General features: G+C 43.6%; 1 protein-coding gene across 1 annotated transcript in view; it reads left to right on the top strand.

The window, feature by feature from the left end:
• Positions 1-18,573, top strand: part of CCDC87 (coiled-coil domain containing 87) — a 111,502-nt gene that overhangs the window by 50,659 nt on the left and 42,270 nt on the right. Inside the window, exons 12-14 of the mRNA XM_073620397.1 lie at positions 3,817-3,933; positions 6,227-6,363; positions 18,178-18,292. Coding sequence (XP_073476498.1) covers positions 3,817-3,933; positions 6,227-6,363; positions 18,178-18,292 — 369 coding nt within the window. The remainder of the gene's footprint in view (positions 1-3,816; positions 3,934-6,226; positions 6,364-18,177; positions 18,293-18,573) is intronic.

Here is an 18,573-nt window from a genome sequence, read left to right on the forward strand (position 1 = left end):
CAGCAGTGATGAGCATTAAGGGGCAGCAGTGATGGGCATTGATGGGCAGCAGTGATAGCCAGCACTGACTGGCATCACTAATGGCCACTGATTGCTGGTACTTGTGGGCACTGGTTGCTGGCACTTGTGGACACAGATTGGTGGCAATTGTGGGCACTGGTTGGCACTGATTGCTGGCACTGGTGGGCACTTAATTGTAATCAGGGCACTGATGATCAGTGCAATTACATACCTAACTGTCCCCTGTGAGGAGATGCCGCTGATCGGCTCTCCTCTCCTTACACTCTGTCAGTGTGAGACAAGGAGCGCCGATTACTGGCATCTCCCTGTTTACATGTGATTGGACACAGCCAATCACATGGTTAAAGAGCCGCGGTCACGGCTCTTTACACAGTTCGGGGTTGCGCCGTGTCATAGCAGCACAGCGTGGCCGTGATCGCCACGCTGCGCGACCCCGGCGGCACGCAAGTGCGGTCGTTCTGGGAAGCTGTCATATGACATCCACCCAGAACGAGAGCCGCACCACCCAGCCATCATTTGATGGTGGGCGGGTGGCAAGTGGTTACGTCACCACGCTGAGAACGATCGGATTTTCCGACAACTTTGTCCGACCGTGTGTACGCAAGACAAGTTTGAGCCAACATCTGTCGGAAAAAATCCATGGATTTTGTTGTCGGAATGTCCGATCAATGTCCGATCGTGTGTACAGGGCATTAATGATTATGGTAAACAGGACAAATAGAGAGGGTGAATCTCCTTAATGGGAACACAGAGAACAATAAAACATGGTCAAGTGTTCTAATCCCTCTCCACTCGATCCAAAGCTAAAAAACAATTGCCTTTAGTTATACTTTAAAATACCCAGTGCTTACGGTGTCCTTACCCCCATAGTTTTTAACAGTTTAATAGGTGGTGTTACCAAGCCCAATTCTCCATGTAGGTGACAGCCTCAGATGAAATACAACGCTCAGTAATAAATAAATTGTATGACACTACCTATTGACCCGTGTCTGCTTTTTACATTGGGAAAAATACAACTGCTTTAAGTTTTAGGGTCATAGCTAGAAATGATGACTGTGTCAGATAAAAGCAAACAACAAGGCCCAGTGAACACAGGACATCAAAAAATGCCACTTTTAAGGGCGTTTGATGTTTTATTTTTCTGCCTCTAAACACCCCTCTGTTTCCTTGCACATATTTGCATATCATGGGTTTACAGACGTTTAGAGGCAGAAATGTTTAGGCCTCATGCACACAGGGTGCTTTGCTAACTTTCCAAGACTCCTTTCCTCGTGGCAGCAGCGTTTTGACAGAATAGACACTTGAGGCTTGTAAACGCGTGTAACTCATTTCAGCAAGTTTAGGTGCGTCAAGTGCTTGGGTGTTAATTCATATCATTGGCCAGAATAATAATTTAATCTTGAATTAAAGGAGTTGTAGAGGCAGAAGGTTTTTTTTTATCTTTATACATTCTATGCATTAGGATAAAAAACTTTCTGTGTATAGCAGCCTCCCCAGCACCCCTTAATATTTACCTGAGCCCCATCTCTCTCCAGCGATGTCCATGAGTGTCTTAGCCATCCGGGACTCTCGTCCTGATTTGGCTGAGGCACAGCAGTGGCGCCATTGGCTCCCACGGCTGTCAATCAAAGTCCGTTAGCCAATGAGGGAAGAGAGGGGGCAGGGCCGGGTCAATGCTCCGTGTCTGAATGGACACGGGGAGCTGTGACTTGGCTCAGGTGCCCCCATAGCCTAAAAAAGGAGAACCATCAAACTAGACCATAAAGGCTGCCAACATCCCCAAGAGGAAAAAAAAAAGATACCCCCAAAGGAAATGGGACTTTAACGGCAATACCGATATGTTAAAAAAGGCAATTTATTGATACAAACTGACATATGCAAACACATGAAATCATATAGAAAAAAGAATTATACAAAATATAGAGCCATTAAAAACAATGGTAGGACAAGGCAGTGATACTTTAGAGAAACTTCAGCGGTGCCCCCATAGCAAACTGCTTGCTGTGGGGGCACTCGACAGGAGGGAGGGGCCAGGACAGCCGAAGAGGGACCCGAGAAGAGGAGGATCTGGGCTGCTCTGTGCAAAACCAACTGCACAGAGGAGGTAAGTATAATATGTTTGTTATTAAAAAAAACAAAAAAATGAGACTTTACCATCACTTTAATTGCGCAAGGTATAAACACGCCTAGCATGAACATGCGTTTAGACACATGTACACGTGTTTACACACGTCAAGCATTTGTTCTGCAAAAAAACTCTGCTCCTGGACGCATTGGCTGTGTTTTTTTTCCTGCTTCTAAACTCCTGTAAACACCTATGTGTGACACATAGGCTAACATCGTAGGTGTGCGCAGCCTATTGCATTAGGGTGTGCACCCCAAAGCTCAAATGCACATGCCTTTCTCTGCAGCCTCAGCTGCATGGAAAAGTGAATGAGTAGGAAGTGCTCTGTGCATTCACTCACTGTGTTCATTCATAACTGAAACATAGTAAACAGTTTACTATACTTCAGTTATGAATGAACACAGTGAGTGAGTGTGTTCACTGTGTTCCTTTAGAAAAGAAAGGCGCTGGTAAATGACATATTTGCTAGCCCCTTCCCCCACTCTCCATCCTAAAAACTCCCCCAGAGCAGCTGACGGGAGAAGAGGTAAGCCAGCAGCAGGTTGGCCAACAAGGGTTGAAGCATGGGCAGTAGGGGGAATAGGCACTGCACATAGTTAATAGGGTGTGCTCAGTCACACCCCTTGTACACGCCTATGGCTAACATACAGGGAAGCTTAGAGGCAAAAAAAAAAAAAAAAACTAGATGCTCCTAACACCCACTTTAAAAACGTCCAGTGTGCATGAGGCCAAATGCCACGTACACACTATCGGAGTTTCGGCAGAAAAAACTTGAATGGTTGGTTTTTCCAACGGAATTCCGCTCAAGCTTGCCTTGCATACACACGATCACACAAAAGTTCTCTGAACTTTCGACCGTCAAGAATGCGGAGACGTACAACACTACGATGAGCCGAGAAAATGAAGTTCAATGCTTCCGAGCATGCGTTGAATTGTTTCCGAGCATGCGTGTTTTTTTGCGCGTCCGAATTGCATACAGACAAACACATTTTCGGATAGGAACTTTTCCCGACCAAAAAATAGAGAACATGCTCTCAATCTTTTGCTGGCTGGAATTCCGCCAGCAAAAGACCGATGGAGCATACACACGGTCATTTCCGATCGTGCGTACACGGCATTAGAGGCAGAAAAAAATCTAGAGCCTTTAGCATTTGAGCGTTCTCTCATTCTGATGGCCAGAATAAATGGATATTCTGACCCAAACGCTTCATGCGCCTAAACACATTTGCAAAATTTAGGCATGTTTTGAAAGCTACTTCCCCCCCCCCCAGCTTACTGTAGGTGTCCAGGGAGGAAAAAATATGTCTGCCTGAGGGTTTACATGCAGTTTAATCCAACAGTAATCCATCCTACCCCTTCATCCAGGTAATGCTCTAACTGCAGTATGGTGCATCATCTAAGAAAAGGTATTGGCATCACTATAGGTTAATATGGAGATAAAGAGAGAAAACTGAGCACTCCCATTTGTCTGCCTTCCAGGCATTGATAGGTAGATTACATGACATGCTTAGAACATCAGATGTGCATGTTAGAAGAATGGAGGATGGTTGAGGGATATATATGTTTATTCTGAATTTCTGAATGTATTGCTAGCTCAATCATATCTAATTATGTCAAATAAGTCCTAGATTTTGACATCTTCCTCTGTTAAAGACCAATGTTTGTTTCAGATTGAATCTGCTACTGTGAAGAAGCTGGATAGAAACTTGTACGTCGGGCAGGAGCTAGAGGAAGTGTATACAGAACTTGTTAAGAACCTTTCCACAAACCACCTGAGGTTTGACCAGGTATGCCATCTGTTTTCTTTCTCCTATCTGTTGTAGCCAAGAAAAATAGATTTGTCTGTATTAGCAGCCTGATACCAGCCCAGTGCAAGTACTATAAAAATATTGTAGCAGCATTGATTTAACTTTATATGAGGGTATTGTATAATCTATTTCCCCATCTTTTCTAAAAAAAAAGGGGGACATTTATCTTGCGTCAGTCACGTTTTTAAACAAATTGAATTAATAGGAGCACAATGAAACATTTTTTACAGAATAAAGTATACTCAGTACAAGTTGTACAAGATATATACAGTACAGCACATGTAAATAGGAATAAATCAGTAAATGAAGAAGTAATAATATGGCAAAATAGGGAACATCAGGATAAAGATATCAAATTACTAGAATGTGCGGGAGAAGCAGGAAAGGCCTGCCATAAGTGCACTTGTGTTTAAGGGCTCATTCACATTGATGTTGAAAACGCTGGGTTCAGAGGTGTACAGCAAGTAGTTTTGTACGGATACAAACCCAGCACCAGTTAAGCCAATATAACGCTCCCCCTGAAGGAGCCGCTGTACATTACACAGGTTCTTTCCCACACAGTCAGAGGCAGCCAGGCACACATCAACAGTCCATTAACTCTGGCTCAGAGATAAGTCTAGGCAATGTCTTTTTTGTAATTTATTGCTGAATGAAACTTGTAACAGGAAAGGGTAGTGGGGTGTGGGATACTCCAAAAGCACTTGCCACAGCTTGAGGAGGAAACTTCTTGGTCAGTAGCAGTAGTACAAGGACCAGTTGACTAGTACAGTCTGGAGACCAGCTGGAGACCATGCAGAAGTATGTAGCACAAGTAGTTAAGACTTGGACAGTCTATGGGTGCACAGCTGAAGACCATGCAGGTGTATGTAGCATAGAGGCTCCACTCACAAAGTCCTGGCTCATAGCCAGTTCCTAGGTGAAATGGGAAAAACAGTCTCATTAGGGCTTGAGATTATTTAACAGCAACCAAACCACCATCTAGGCACACCTCCCCAGGGATTGGCTAGGTCCTGCTGAATATTCAGGCTGGACACCTACATTTTCCTGCCCTAAGCTCTAGAAGCTTCTCCCAGAGGTAGGGGGAAGCAATAAAACTCTCGGCCTGTGAAGCTCTGAACACACCAATCTAACCAATCTAAACAATCGCTGTGATTATGGCAGAAGCCGAAAACTAAATTTACCTAGCAGCCTAGCAAGGGGGGTGCTACACCTATGTACCTAGACACACAGCTGAGTCTGGCAGCTTAAATTTGTTCTATTGTTTTTGCAGCGTAGAAAAACAAAAGTAGGACACAAGGGCCATACATTCAGCCGTAATTAAAGATGTGTGCATGTAAACATTTGTGTAGCATTTACATGCATACTGGCATACGGTGTACAGCAACCCTATTGGCTACTTCTGCTGCTTATGTCTGAAATGCAAACATCAATATTGTGTAAACAGTGTCATTGATTATACACTAGTGATTTGACATGTCGGTCATTCATTCATTGGCTGTGAAAGTAGAGGAGCTAGTGGCTATCTAGCTTGTGGTATACCCTATCAGATCCACTCTGATGGCTCAGCCAATCAAATTTCACGTGAACAGAATTGGCTCCTCCTACCTGCCTGATGGGACCTGAAGGGCAACCACAAAAATTCAAAACTATTCTGGCTTCACCCCCATATATATCCCATCAGGTCTGCTCTGACAGCTGGTGGGAGGAGCCATTTTTGCCTATGTACAATTTGATTGGTCCAGCCAAAATGTCTCCTCCAACCAGCTGTAAGAGGAGAGCTGATGGAGAACTGACTGCCTGTTTTACGTCAGGATTGGCGTCCTCCATTGTTACGATGCAGATGGCAAAAGCCACCTGTGTCCTAGCATCTATCTGAGCAGCGCTGGTGGCCAACAGAGGCCATATATCTGTGTGGCTCTATGCATGTAAACCCTGATTACATTGTATATACATACAGCATATGGAGAACTGTAACGCAGGATTTTGCGGGCAGCTTCGAAAATTAAGAAATGAATAATGTGATATTTATAGTGTTGGGAGTTTCTAGATGGTCTATGATGCCCACATGTTTTGAAAGTGATCTGAATTATCCCTATTTATTGCTGCAAGATGTTTCATATGCATTATACCTTCCATAATGTTCAAGCACTCTATCAGCCACATTATTATAACAGAACAAAATGAAATTCAGTGTCTCAAATTACATGCATATGTTCCCCTTTAAGTGAATATTATTTCACCCAATAAATTTCTGCCTTTTTAATCTTTCAAGGATTTGGAATTTGAGCCCTATGCAACAAAACTGGATTTCTCCGTGTGTACAGCTTCATCGACATTAACCAAAAAAACAAATCAGCGAGTGATCAACAGGAAGCTAGATTCATTGGCCGCCTTTAATGAGTGTGAAAGGTAATGATCAGAGGAGTAGTTATGTAGGAAATTAAATATCTGGGGACATTGTACTCTGTAATGATCTAGGGACATACTCATCTGAAATGTATACATATTGCTTACAGAAGAACAGAGAAGTAAGTTTGATTGGGTTTATGCAGGGGTTTGCATTGTATAATTTAGTATCATTATTATAATTATTATTATATTGACCTAATCATGAAATATACTGTTTATAACTGCCCCTCATTTAGCTTTACTTAATTTATCTGAGGATAACGCTGAATCAGATACAGTATACGAGACCCCAACAACTGCCCTCCAGATCTAAAAGTTACTGCCCTCTGAACTGCTTGGTCTCAGGCTGTCAAGGCCTCATGCACACTGAGCATTTATCCCCAGTGTATGAGACTCCGATGTTCAGGTGCTGGCGGAAGGCACAGGAGCACTGCCTAGCCCCACTGCCAGCAGCTTTTTAAACTCTATGAAAGGCTAAAAGCTGCTACAGCTGGACAGGGCTGGGTGGTTCACCAAGTGTTACTAAGATTTAGGGCAGTATATGCCAAGGGACAAATGCCTGGAACACAAACTTAAGTTCTGGGCCCATACTGCCATAAACATAGTTACTACTGGCAATTTACTTATTTATTTTATAACAGGTTTCCATTGAAATAACATGAACAACTATGGGGCTCTGTTATACATACACAAAAGCTAGGTAGACAATGGGGTTGAATTACTAAAACTGGAGAGCGCAAAATCTGGTGCAGCTGTACATGGTAACCAACCAGCTTCTAACTTCAGCTTGTTCATTTAACCACCTCCCACCACTGCACATATACAGCCGGGTGGGCGCTTCCTCCTTCTGAGTGGACGTTCAGGAACATCCTTCAGAAGGAGGGGGATTTCGCGCGTGCCCGATCCCGATGCGCTCGTGTCACCCGGCCACAGAGCATCTCTGATCGGCAGGAGGGCTCTGTGATTGGCCCTCCTGATCACATGATGGCTGTGTCCGATCACAGCCATCATGTGACGTAAATAGAGAGCCGTTTGCTAGGCGATCGGCTCTCCTCTCCTCACACGGAAGTTGTCAGTGAGGAGAGGAGAGCGGATCGCTGCAGCCGGCCGGTGATTAGTGAGTATGAGCTGTTTTTTACAGGTTTTTACACACTGTTCACCGGCCCAGTGTCCCCACACAATGTCCCCAAAATAGTGTCCCCAAAACACTGTCACCACATACATGTCCCCACACAGTACAAACACCTGCCCCCCACATATGTAACAGTAAAATCATATGTCCCAATGATCATCTGCAAACATATGTCCGTAATCATCTGCGCATATCTGTACATGATCATTTGCGTACATCTGTCTGTGATCACACAAAACACTTAACGGGATTTTTTTTACCAAAGACATGTAGCAGAATACATTTTGGCTTAAATTTATGTCAAAATTTGATTTTATTGGATTTCTTTTAAAATAGAAAGTAGAGAATATTGTTTTTTTTCAAAATTTTTGCTAATATCGCAAAAAATAAAAAACTGAGTCGTGAATAAATACCACCAAAAGAAAGCTCTATTTGTGTGAACAAAATGATAAAAATTTAATTTGAGTACAGTTTTGCATGACTGCGCAATTCTCATTGAAAGTGCAAGAGCGCTGAAAGCTGAAAATTGGCCTGGGACGGAAAGGGGTAAAAGTGCCTGGTATTGAAGTGGTTAAGCTTTGACAAAAAAACCTGGAAGCTGATTGGTTTCTAGGCAGAGCTGCACCAGATTTTAAACTCTCCATCTCCAGTTAGTAAATCAACCCCTGTGTGTTATTAACATGAGGTCAGGCAGCTGACTTGACAGCAATTGTCAGACCCCTCTCAGCTCTGATGTTTATGCTGGCCATACACATATAGATTTCTGCATCCACGAAAAACAATGTGGATTGAGAAATTTTCCCTGCCTACTACTGTATTCAGACAGCCGCAGCACTCATGAATGTCTGAATGTTTGAACAATGACTACATCTGATAGGATGAAGTCACTGTTCGGCCAACAATTTCCACCTGGCTCCTTCGATTTTCAAACAAAGCTCGTTAAGTTCAATGGTTCATTCAGGGTCACCCAAGGCTCAGATTTTTCCTAATTCAGCAGGAAAGAAATTTGAGCCATGTGTGTCCAGCTTAAAGCTCAACTGCAGGAATTGGAAAAAATATAGCCTGGCAGTGCCCCCTCCACACTGAAAGGGTGAGATAAGGAGGCTGTATTGCTTACCTTACCCCTACTCTAGCCAGCTCCAGCTCTCTCCTCCTCTCCTTCCTTTGCATCAGCAAGTAAAATGCAGGGAAATTACCCCTGCATTATATGTGAAGGAAGCAGGAGTGCAACCACAGCCAGGACTTATAGAGGAGGCTTCACAGAACCAGTCGCACTGCTGGAGGGACCCTGCTGGAGTGAGGAGTAAAGTATTACTCATTGCTTCAGCCCTGAAACCGAACAAGCAAATAATTTTAGGAGTGCAGAGGGTGCCCATGGCAAGGGTAGATTTTGTCTAATTCCTGGAGGTGGGCATTACCTTCCAGATTCAGCCTCAGACAAAATAAACAAAGCTCAATAAGGCCCCTTTCACACCAGCGGTTCCTGTATGGTTTCCTGGGTCACTGGGGAAGCTATCTGGTTGTATGCTGCCGGCCACTGTGACTCTGGCAGCCATCTTGGGTCAGGCAGAGCCTATTTAAGGTTCAAATATAAATGCTAAAAAAGAAGCCTGTCCAGACTAATTGCTTTTATATTGTGAGACAACGTTGTCTTTTTTTAAGACTATGGTGAATGATTTGGCTACTGATCATAGGGGTGGTAGAATTACAAGTGTTCGATAACTCTTAGTATAGTTTTAAGCTTTGGCAATAAAGAGTTTATTTATTTATTTTTTTTTAATCAAAACTTGTTTATTTATATATTGCTCATAAGGTACATATACAGTAATCATATCAGTGAATGAAACAGAGCATTACATGTATAGACCATATCATGTCAGGAGTCCATACTGTTTGAGCAATAACAGGATACAATGCATATAAGATTACTTTACCCCCCCTAACCCCGAGCACTAACCAGCACTTATGACCCATTATAACGTAGCAGTATTAGTCACTTCTTCAACCAATGGACCCTGCCGGTCTGGTGCAGAACTGTGAACATGAGTGAACCTGTGTTTCCTATCCCTCTGCCCCCCCCCCCCCCCAACATCAACAGGAGATCTTTACATAAAAAGTCTGTCCATTACCAGTTGTGGCAGTGCAAGGCTAGGGTCTTCCAACCACGGTTGCCAAATGAGATTAAATTTACCGACTGCCTTCCTGCGGCTATATGCCAGGCGTTCTCTAAGAAGTAAGGAGTTAACATAACTGATCCATTGTTTCCCTGTGGGGACCGCAGATGCCATCCAGTACCGTGCGATAAGTTTTCTGGCTAAATACATCAACCTAGTAATCATATAATACATTCCTTTCTGATACATTTCAGCATCAATGGCCCCCGAGCAAGCACACCATGGGGTCCAAGGGAACAGGTATCTGAGCTAATCTGGCAATGCACTGGGACACCTCTGCCCAATACCGATGGAGCTTCGGGCATCTCCAGAGCAAATGTATAAAGTCCCCCTGATGTACTTTGCACTTTGGGCATAAAGGGGAATTCCTTCTTCCCCACCTATGTAATTGCACAGGTGTTCTATATGCTCTCTGCAGGATAAATAGTTGTGACAGTTTATGAGATGCTGAAACAGATACTGCAGGTATGGATTCCAGAGCCATGTCCCACTGGTCCCCATTTATATCCCCTATATCTTCCACCCACTTACTACGACATTTGAAGGAGGCATGGTCTTGGACCAAGGACAGCAATTCCGCATAGATCTTGGATATTAGTCCTTTCCGGGCGTCTGCCCAGAGGACTTCCATCAACAGTGGCGATGATGACACCATCAGGGAACAGGTCTGTTGCTGTGCCCACAGGGCATGCTGAAGTTGAGGGTATTGATAAAAGCCCCTAGGGGCTAACTGGTATTCCTGACATAATTTTTCATATGTTTTTAGCACCTCCCCCTCATATAGCTGCGGGAAGAACCAAATCCCCTTCTCTTTCCAGGGGGTAAATCCCTGTAGATCGTGAAGCTCTGAGTATCTAGGATTATTCCACACAGGGGTAAAGGGCAATGGGCCCCTTATCTTCAGAGCCTTCTGAAACTCCCTCCACACCTTCTTAAGGAGGTCACCGGTGGGGGCAGAATGAGGGATGCTTAGCAAGTCCATCTCCATATGGGAGGCCGCTTTCAGTAAAGGGTCAGACATGGTCACCAAATTGATGACAGGGTCCTCACCTGCTTCCCGTCCCCACCCCGCCAGCTGCTGAAGCTGTAAAGCCAGAAATTTCCACCTGGCTCCTTCGATTTTCAAACAAAGCTCGTTAAGTTCAATGGTTCATTCAGGGTCACCCAAGGCTCAGATTTTTCCTAATTCAGCAGGAAAGAAATTTGAGCCATGTGTGTCCAGCTTAAAGCTCAACTGCAGGAATTGGAAAAAATATAGCCTGGCAGTGCCCCCTCCACACTGAAAGGGTGAGATAAGGAGGCTGTATTGCTTACCTTACCCCTACTCTAGCCAGCTCCAGCTCTCTCCTCCTCTCCTTCCTTTGCATCAGCAAGTAAAATGCAGGGAAATTACCCCTGCATTATATGTGAAGGAAGCAGGAGTGCAACCACAGCCAGGACTTATAGAGGAGGCTTCACAGAACCAGTCGCACTGCTGGAGGGACCCTGCTGGAGTGAGGAGTAAAGTATTACTCATTGCTTCAGCCCTGAAACCGAACAAGCAAATAATTTTAGGAGTGCAGAGGGTGCCCATGGCAAGGGTAGATTTTGTCTAATTCCTGAAGGTGGGCATTACCTTCCAGATTCAGCCTCAGACAAAATAAACAAAGCTCAATAAGGCCCCTTTCACACCAGCGGTCCCCCCTGTCTGTTTTTCAGGCGGACGCGATCGGACCACCAATTGTTCTCTATGGGACGGCGGATGTCAGCAGACACATGTCTGCTGTCCACCATCCATCCGGCTGATCAGATCGGAACACAGATGGAAACGGACATGCAGTCCATTTACAACCGACTGCCCCATAGAGAACACGGGCTGTGTCCGAGTCCACTCTGTATAGTGGAGCAGACACGGACCTGTTATCCTCCTGCTCAGGGGGGATCAGAGGAGAGATCACCTGCTGAGCAGGTGGATACGCTTGGACGAATGCCGCTCCATCTCAAAGGGCCTAAAGGGTCAAATTAACATTTTTCATAAATAAGGCGGCGCAATCATTATAATTTAGGGATAGTTTTTTTAAATACTTACACAAACCTATTACTGGTTCACTTTAATTTTAGTGGTTATTTGTTAAAGTATATAATACATAAAATACCAAGATTAAAATCTTTTAATAAGTATATTATGTGAATGAAAAAGAAACATTCTTGCTAGGCGCACTCTTTGATCCATTACAAACCCTCCAGCAGCACTGAATGTGCGTTCAGAAAGCACGCTGGATGCAGGAAAGGCCAGTAGCTCAATTGCATATTGAGCTAGTTCTGGCCAGTGGTCCATCCTCAAGACCCAGTAACCCAGTGGATGCTCTGTTGGAAAGGTCTCCAAGTCTTGCCCCTAGATATTCCTGCACCATGTAATGCAGATGCTGGCGATGGTTGCTTGAACCAATCAGAACTTGGTGCTGAGGACTGAAAAATTGTTTAAAGGCCTCGGTCAACCGTCCACCTTCCCCTCCAAATTGTAACCTCCCAGGGTCTGGAAATGCATTGCACAAACCTTTCTTCAAGGCCTCCTGAAGATGTTTCATCCTCTGCTCCCTCTGTGAAGGCAGGATGAGTTCTGCAACCTTACCCATGTAACGTGAATCAAGAAGGGTTGCCAGCCAGTAATGTTCCCTCTCCTTGATACCATGAATCCTAGGGTCCTTTTGCAGCCTTTGCAGAATCATGGAGGCCATGCAGCGTAAGTTTGCAGAGGCATTCGATTCTGAGTCCTCTGGGTCACTAAGGATCACATGATCTGTAACTACCTCCTCCCAGCCACGTACAACTCCTTGGGTTTCTGGGGACTGAAAACCATCCCTTGAAGACTGCTGCTGAGTGTTATCCTCTACATCCATATATATATATATATATATATATATATATATATATATACAGAGTAAACACTGAATATATAGTCTATGCTAATGCTAGACTGACTATATATATATATATAGTATATATATATATACTCTATATAGATATCGATCGAGAGATAGATAGATAGATAGATAGATAGATAGATAGATAGATAGATAGATAGATAGATAGATAGATAGATAGATAGATAGATAGATAGATAGATAGATATAGATATCTATATCTATAGATATAAATATAGATATCTATATATATATCAAATACGCTGCCACTGAATAACCTGCCTGCTTAATCTAAATCGAGCTATCTTTCTGTCCACACCAACAACACTACACACGGCCGCCGTGTAAGCAGCCTTACATAGTAAGGGGCGTGGACTTAGTCCCCCTGATTGGCCAAAGGGCGCTGTGATTGGCCAAAACATGCAGGTCAGGTGCATGCTTTGGCCAATCATCATATAGCAATGCACTGCGATCTCACAGTGCATTATGGGGCATTCCGCAGCGCTCGCTGTTTAAAAGACCTCTGCGCAAATGACATAAAATATTGCAATGATCACCATTTTATTCTCTAGGGTCTCTGCTAAAAAAAAATACATAATGTTTGGGGGTTCTAAGTAATTTTCTAGCAAAAAATACTGATTTTAACTTGTAAGCAACAAATGTCAGAAATAGGCTTAGGCGTGAAAGGGATAAAAAAAAGAGGACTTCCTAAGTCATTTTAGAAGAATAATTGCTAATGTACAGAGGAATTTGCTTCCGAATTGCTTTCCTACTTCATACAAGTCAATGAGAATGCAGACGCAGCTTAAAACAGCTCAAAAGAAACTTGAGGCAGCTCAGAAGTTCCCCAAAGAAACCTCAGAAGCAATTTGTAAGCCTATCATAAACACCTTAGGAGCGAGTCAAAAGTAGATCAAAGCAATTTATACAGGAGTCAGAGCAATGCAAATGCATAATAAACCACAACTGCAGCTCCAGTTGTGAGCCTTCCTTTCAACTATCTTCTGCTTACATACCCATCCAGCCTCGATAGATAAATACTGCAACCACTCATGTGTTGACCTCAGAATATAAAAGAGGTCAAATAAGTAAATTATTAGAATTGCTTCATTAATGAAGATCACCATCAGCACCAGGTAATTGAAATGCACACTCACAGAACTGTGAGACCTCACTGCATTTATAGAATACATGTGCCGCAGATGATCATAAAGGCACTTCTATGGTGCAGCAATATTATCTATTAAAACCAAAGAATAAAAACTATAAAAGCTACCAGCAGAAACGTACATAGAATTCTGTCTCCCAAACCCGAACAGGCAGCGGCAGTCTATTTTCTCCACTGTAGATGGCGTTCGACAACAGTGGCATTGCAGTTGGAGGGGAAGTCAAGAGGAACATGGTTCCTGTATGGTTTCCTGGGTCACTGGGGAAGCTATCTGGTTGTATGCTGCCGGCCACTGTGACTCTGGCAGCCATCTTGGGTCAGGCAGAGCCTATTTAAGGTTCAAATATAAATGCTAAAAAAGAAGCCTGTCCAGACTAATTGCTTTTATATTGTGAGACAACGTTGTCTTTTTTTAAGACTATGGTGAATGATTTGGCTACTGATCATAGGGGTGGTAGAATTACAAGTGTTCGATAACTCTTAGTATAGTTTTAAGCTTTGGCAATAAAGAGTTTATTTATTTTTTTTTTTTTAATCAAAACTTGTTTATTTATATATTGCTCATAAGGTACATATACAGTAATCATATCAGTGAATGAAACAGAGCATTACATGTATAGACCATATCATGTCAGGAGTCCATACTGTTTGAGCAATAACAGGATACAATGCATATAAGATTACTTTACCCCCCCTAACCCCGAGCACTAACCAGCACTTATGACCCATTATAACGTAGCAGTATTAGTCACTTCTTCAACCAATGGACCCTGCCGGTCTGGTGCAGAACTGTGAACATGAGTGAACCTGTGTTTCCTATCCCTCTGCCCCCCCCCCCCCCCCCCCAACATCAACAGGAGATCTTTACATAAAAAGTCTGTCCATTACCAGTTGTGGCAGTGCAAGGCTAGGGTCTTCCAACCACGGTTGCCAAATGAGATTAAATTTACCGACTGCCTTCCTGCGGCTATATGCCAGGCGTTCTCTAAGAAGTAAGGAGTTAACATAACTGATCCATTGTTTCCCTGTGGGGACCGCAGATGCCATCCAGTACCGTGCGATAAGTTTTCTGGCTAAATACATCAACCTAGTAATCATATAATACATTCCTTTCTGATACATTTCAGCATCAATGGCCCCGAGCAAGCACACCATGGGGTCCAAGGGAACAGGTATCTGAGCTAATCTGGCAATGCACTGGGACACCTCTGCCCAATACCGATGGAGCTTTGGGCATCTCCAGAGCAAATGTATAAAGTCCCCCTGATGTACTTTGCACTTTGGGCATAAAGGGGAATTCCTTCTTCCCCACCTATGTAATTGCACAGGTGTTCTATAGGCTCTCTGCAGGATAAATAGTTGTGACAGTTTATGAGATGCTGAAACAGATACTGCAGGTATGGATTCCAGAGCCATGTCCCACTGGTCCCCATTTATATCCCCTATATCTTCCACCCACTTACTACGACATTTGAAGGAGGCATGGTCTTGGACCAAGGACAGCAATTCCGCATAGATCTTGGATATTAGTCCTTTCCGGGCGTCTGCCCAGAGGACTTCCATCAACAGTGGCGATGATGACACCATCAGGGAACAGGTCTGTTGCTGTGCCCACAGGGCATGCTGAAGTTGAGGGTATTGATAAAAGCCCCTAGGGGCTAACTGGTATTCCTGACATAATTTTTCATATGTTTTTAGCACCTCCCCCTCATATAGCTGCGGAAAAAACCAAATCCCCTTCTCTTTCCAGGGGGTAAATCCCTGTAGATCGTGAAGCTCTGAGTATCTAGGATTATTCCACACAGGGGTAAAGGGCAATGGGCCCCTTATCTTCAGAGCCTTCTGAAACTCCCTCCACACCTTCTTAAGGAGGTCACCGTTGGGGGCAGAATGAGGGATGCTTAGCAAGTCCATCTCCATATGGGAGGCCGCTTTCAGTAAAGGGTCAGACATGGTCACCAAATTGATGACAGGGTCCTCACCTGCTTCCCGTCCCCACCCCGCCAGCTGCTGAAGCTGTAAAGCCAGAAAATACATTTTAGGGTGGGGTGCTGCCAGTCCCCCCTATCCTTCCCATACTGCAGAGTAGTTAAGCTAATCCTGGCTGCCTTCTTCTTTCATATCAGGTCTCACATCAGTGAGTCAATTAGTTTAAACTATTTGTTAGAGATCCACATAGGTGAATTATGAAAAATGTATAGAAGTTGCGGAGCCCATACCATTTATATTAAATTCACCCATCCCACCACAACAGGGAAAGCTTACACCAACTGGTACATTTAACTTTCTGCCTATCCAGTAGCGGACCCAGATTCAGCCAAAGGTATTCAGCCAGATCTGGGGACACCACCACTCCCAGGTATCTGAAGCTACTTACTATGGTAATCTGATTTGCTCCCGCCGGCAGAGGCTCCGTCAGTAGGTCAATGGGCATTAAAATCAATTTGGACCAATTTATGGTGAAGCCAGAGAAGCCCCCAAAATCCATTATGATCCCCATCATTGCTTGCAAAGAGGCAACGGAATCACCCAGATAAATGCGTGCGCCATCAAGGAGATCATTTTTACATATATCCCCTAGTGTCTCTTTCTACAAATTATCTACTGGTTTAGCCACTTGGGGAGGGATTGACTGCTGTTTGCTCCGGGGTCTTTCCCGGGGTATTATTTTTTTAGTACTGCAGCAGCTATAATAACCCCCTGGCTCCCAGGCTTGGCATGCATTTTGCGTGTGGGTAGTGTAGGGTCACCCGTCTGACAGGGACAGTGATTAGTGACAGGTAAAGGTTCCAGATGAGTAGGGAAAGGATAGGGACACGTCACCCTTCCTGGAGACCTTCCCATTTGGGCATGGATTGGCCAGGCCACATTACACCCCTCAAACCAAATGCTGTTTGCACATCTGAGACCTGTTCTGCTACACATTGCTGTTTGTATCCTGTGAGTGTTACCGGTCGTGTGCCTTCCTGCCAGGCTTGTTGTGAAGATGCAAACTTAATGTTAATACAAGTTCTGTCCTCTGCAACTGGACTGTGAGTGTTTACTGCTTCCACACCATGCTGCACCTCCCCATAAGCGTGTGACGTCAGTACGCAGAGCTCTGTCCAATGTGTTCTGTTCTATGGGACGTCAACAGGTGAAATACAAACAAATCTGGACAAACTGGCATGGTCCCTGTGTGTCGGGATGACTGACTCCTGCACATGGGCAAGAGTGGCATCATCCCATGCTGGCCAATAGGGATGCCCTAGACCAGCAGCCAGGGAGAAGATGCTGGTACTGGGCAGTAAGGGACCTGGACCATTAGAGAGGAGGTAAGTATAGTGCCTTTAGTTCTGCTTTAACTGCTCAATCTTGCTTGATTCTGTTTTGAAGATCTGATATTTAGATAAGCTATTCCATGGCACTTGTTAGTATTATTCAAAAACTAGTTCTATGGAGATTCAGGGCATTTACTATAATCAAATAATCAGATCCATATCCGCTTTGGCATCTCCTACAACTAAACCGTAGATGAAACTCCTAGTTTAATAAACCTCGGGAATTTGCTAAGTATGCCACATCAGAACACAATGCCTATAATTTGAACTGAATTTGAATTTGTGCAGAATTCTGGAAGGGGCAGTGAGCCAAATACAAAGTATAATGCCCTGTACACACGGTCGGACTTTGTTCGGACATTCCGACAACAAAATCCATGGATTTTTTCCAATGGATGTTGGCTCAAACTTGTCTTGCATACACACGGTCACACAAAGTTGTCGGAAAATCCGATCGTTTTAAACGCGGTGACGTAAAACATGTACGTCGAGACTATAAACGGGGCAGTGGCCAATAGCTTTCATCTCTTTATTTATTCTGAGCATGCGTGGCACTTTGTCCGTCGGATTTGTGTACACACGATCGGAATTTCCGACAACGGATTTTGTTGTCGGAAAATTTTATCTCCTGCTCTCCAACTTTGTGTGTCAGAAAATCCGATGGAAAACGTCCGATGGAGCCCACACACGGTCGGAATATCCGACAACACGCTCCGATCGGACATTTTCCATCGGAAAATCCGACCGTGTGTACGGGACATAAGAGTTGTGGGAAATCTACTGTTTCCTTAGATTTTGGGAAGACAAATTTTTATTTTGTCAGGATGTTAACAGAAAATTATTGCTGGCTACGTCTTGAAATGGTGCGGTGATATGTAATCTATAGCACAAAATTGGGGCTTACATTTTGGTTGTCTAACCTACTGTATTTGTCAGTTTTTAGTGTATCATATAATTTATTACATACATGGAAGGAGTTAAATCCAGCGGGCATGGTGGTATAAAAACAAAGCTAAAGAAGATTATGGAAACTTTTTGGAATTTAAATGTGTTTAATACATTTATTGTTGTTGAATTATTTGACCTCTCTGTTTCTGCTTTCTGCTTGGTTATCAAGTCTCGTGCAACACATGCCTACTGACAAAGAAGCTTCTAGAGTTTATAATTCCTGGCTTGTTTGGTGGAAGTCTGTTGTCAACACCGATGATTACATGAAATATGTATCTACACAGGTACAGTCTTTTGATTTTCATCAAATTTTTTTTGTTTTCTTCTGCAAAATAATTGTAAGTAGGCTTGCTGCACATATAATGCATCAAGTGTCCAAATAAATTCAAATACCAACAAAGAAATGGTAGGTATTTTTCACACTTTTAAAAACTTTTAAAATAGATCTTATAACTTGGAGACCTAGCTAAGCAAGAATGTGGGTTCATAGTCAGTGCAGAAGCCAGACATCTCCAGAATAAAGATAAATCAAGGTCAATATTCAAACCTTTGACTGTAATGGATA

The sequence above is a fragment of the Aquarana catesbeiana genome, linkage group LG03 (assembly GCF_042186555.1).
Source record: "Aquarana catesbeiana isolate 2022-GZ linkage group LG03, ASM4218655v1, whole genome shotgun sequence".
Lineage (NCBI taxonomy): Eukaryota > Metazoa > Chordata > Amphibia > Anura > Ranidae > Aquarana > Aquarana catesbeiana.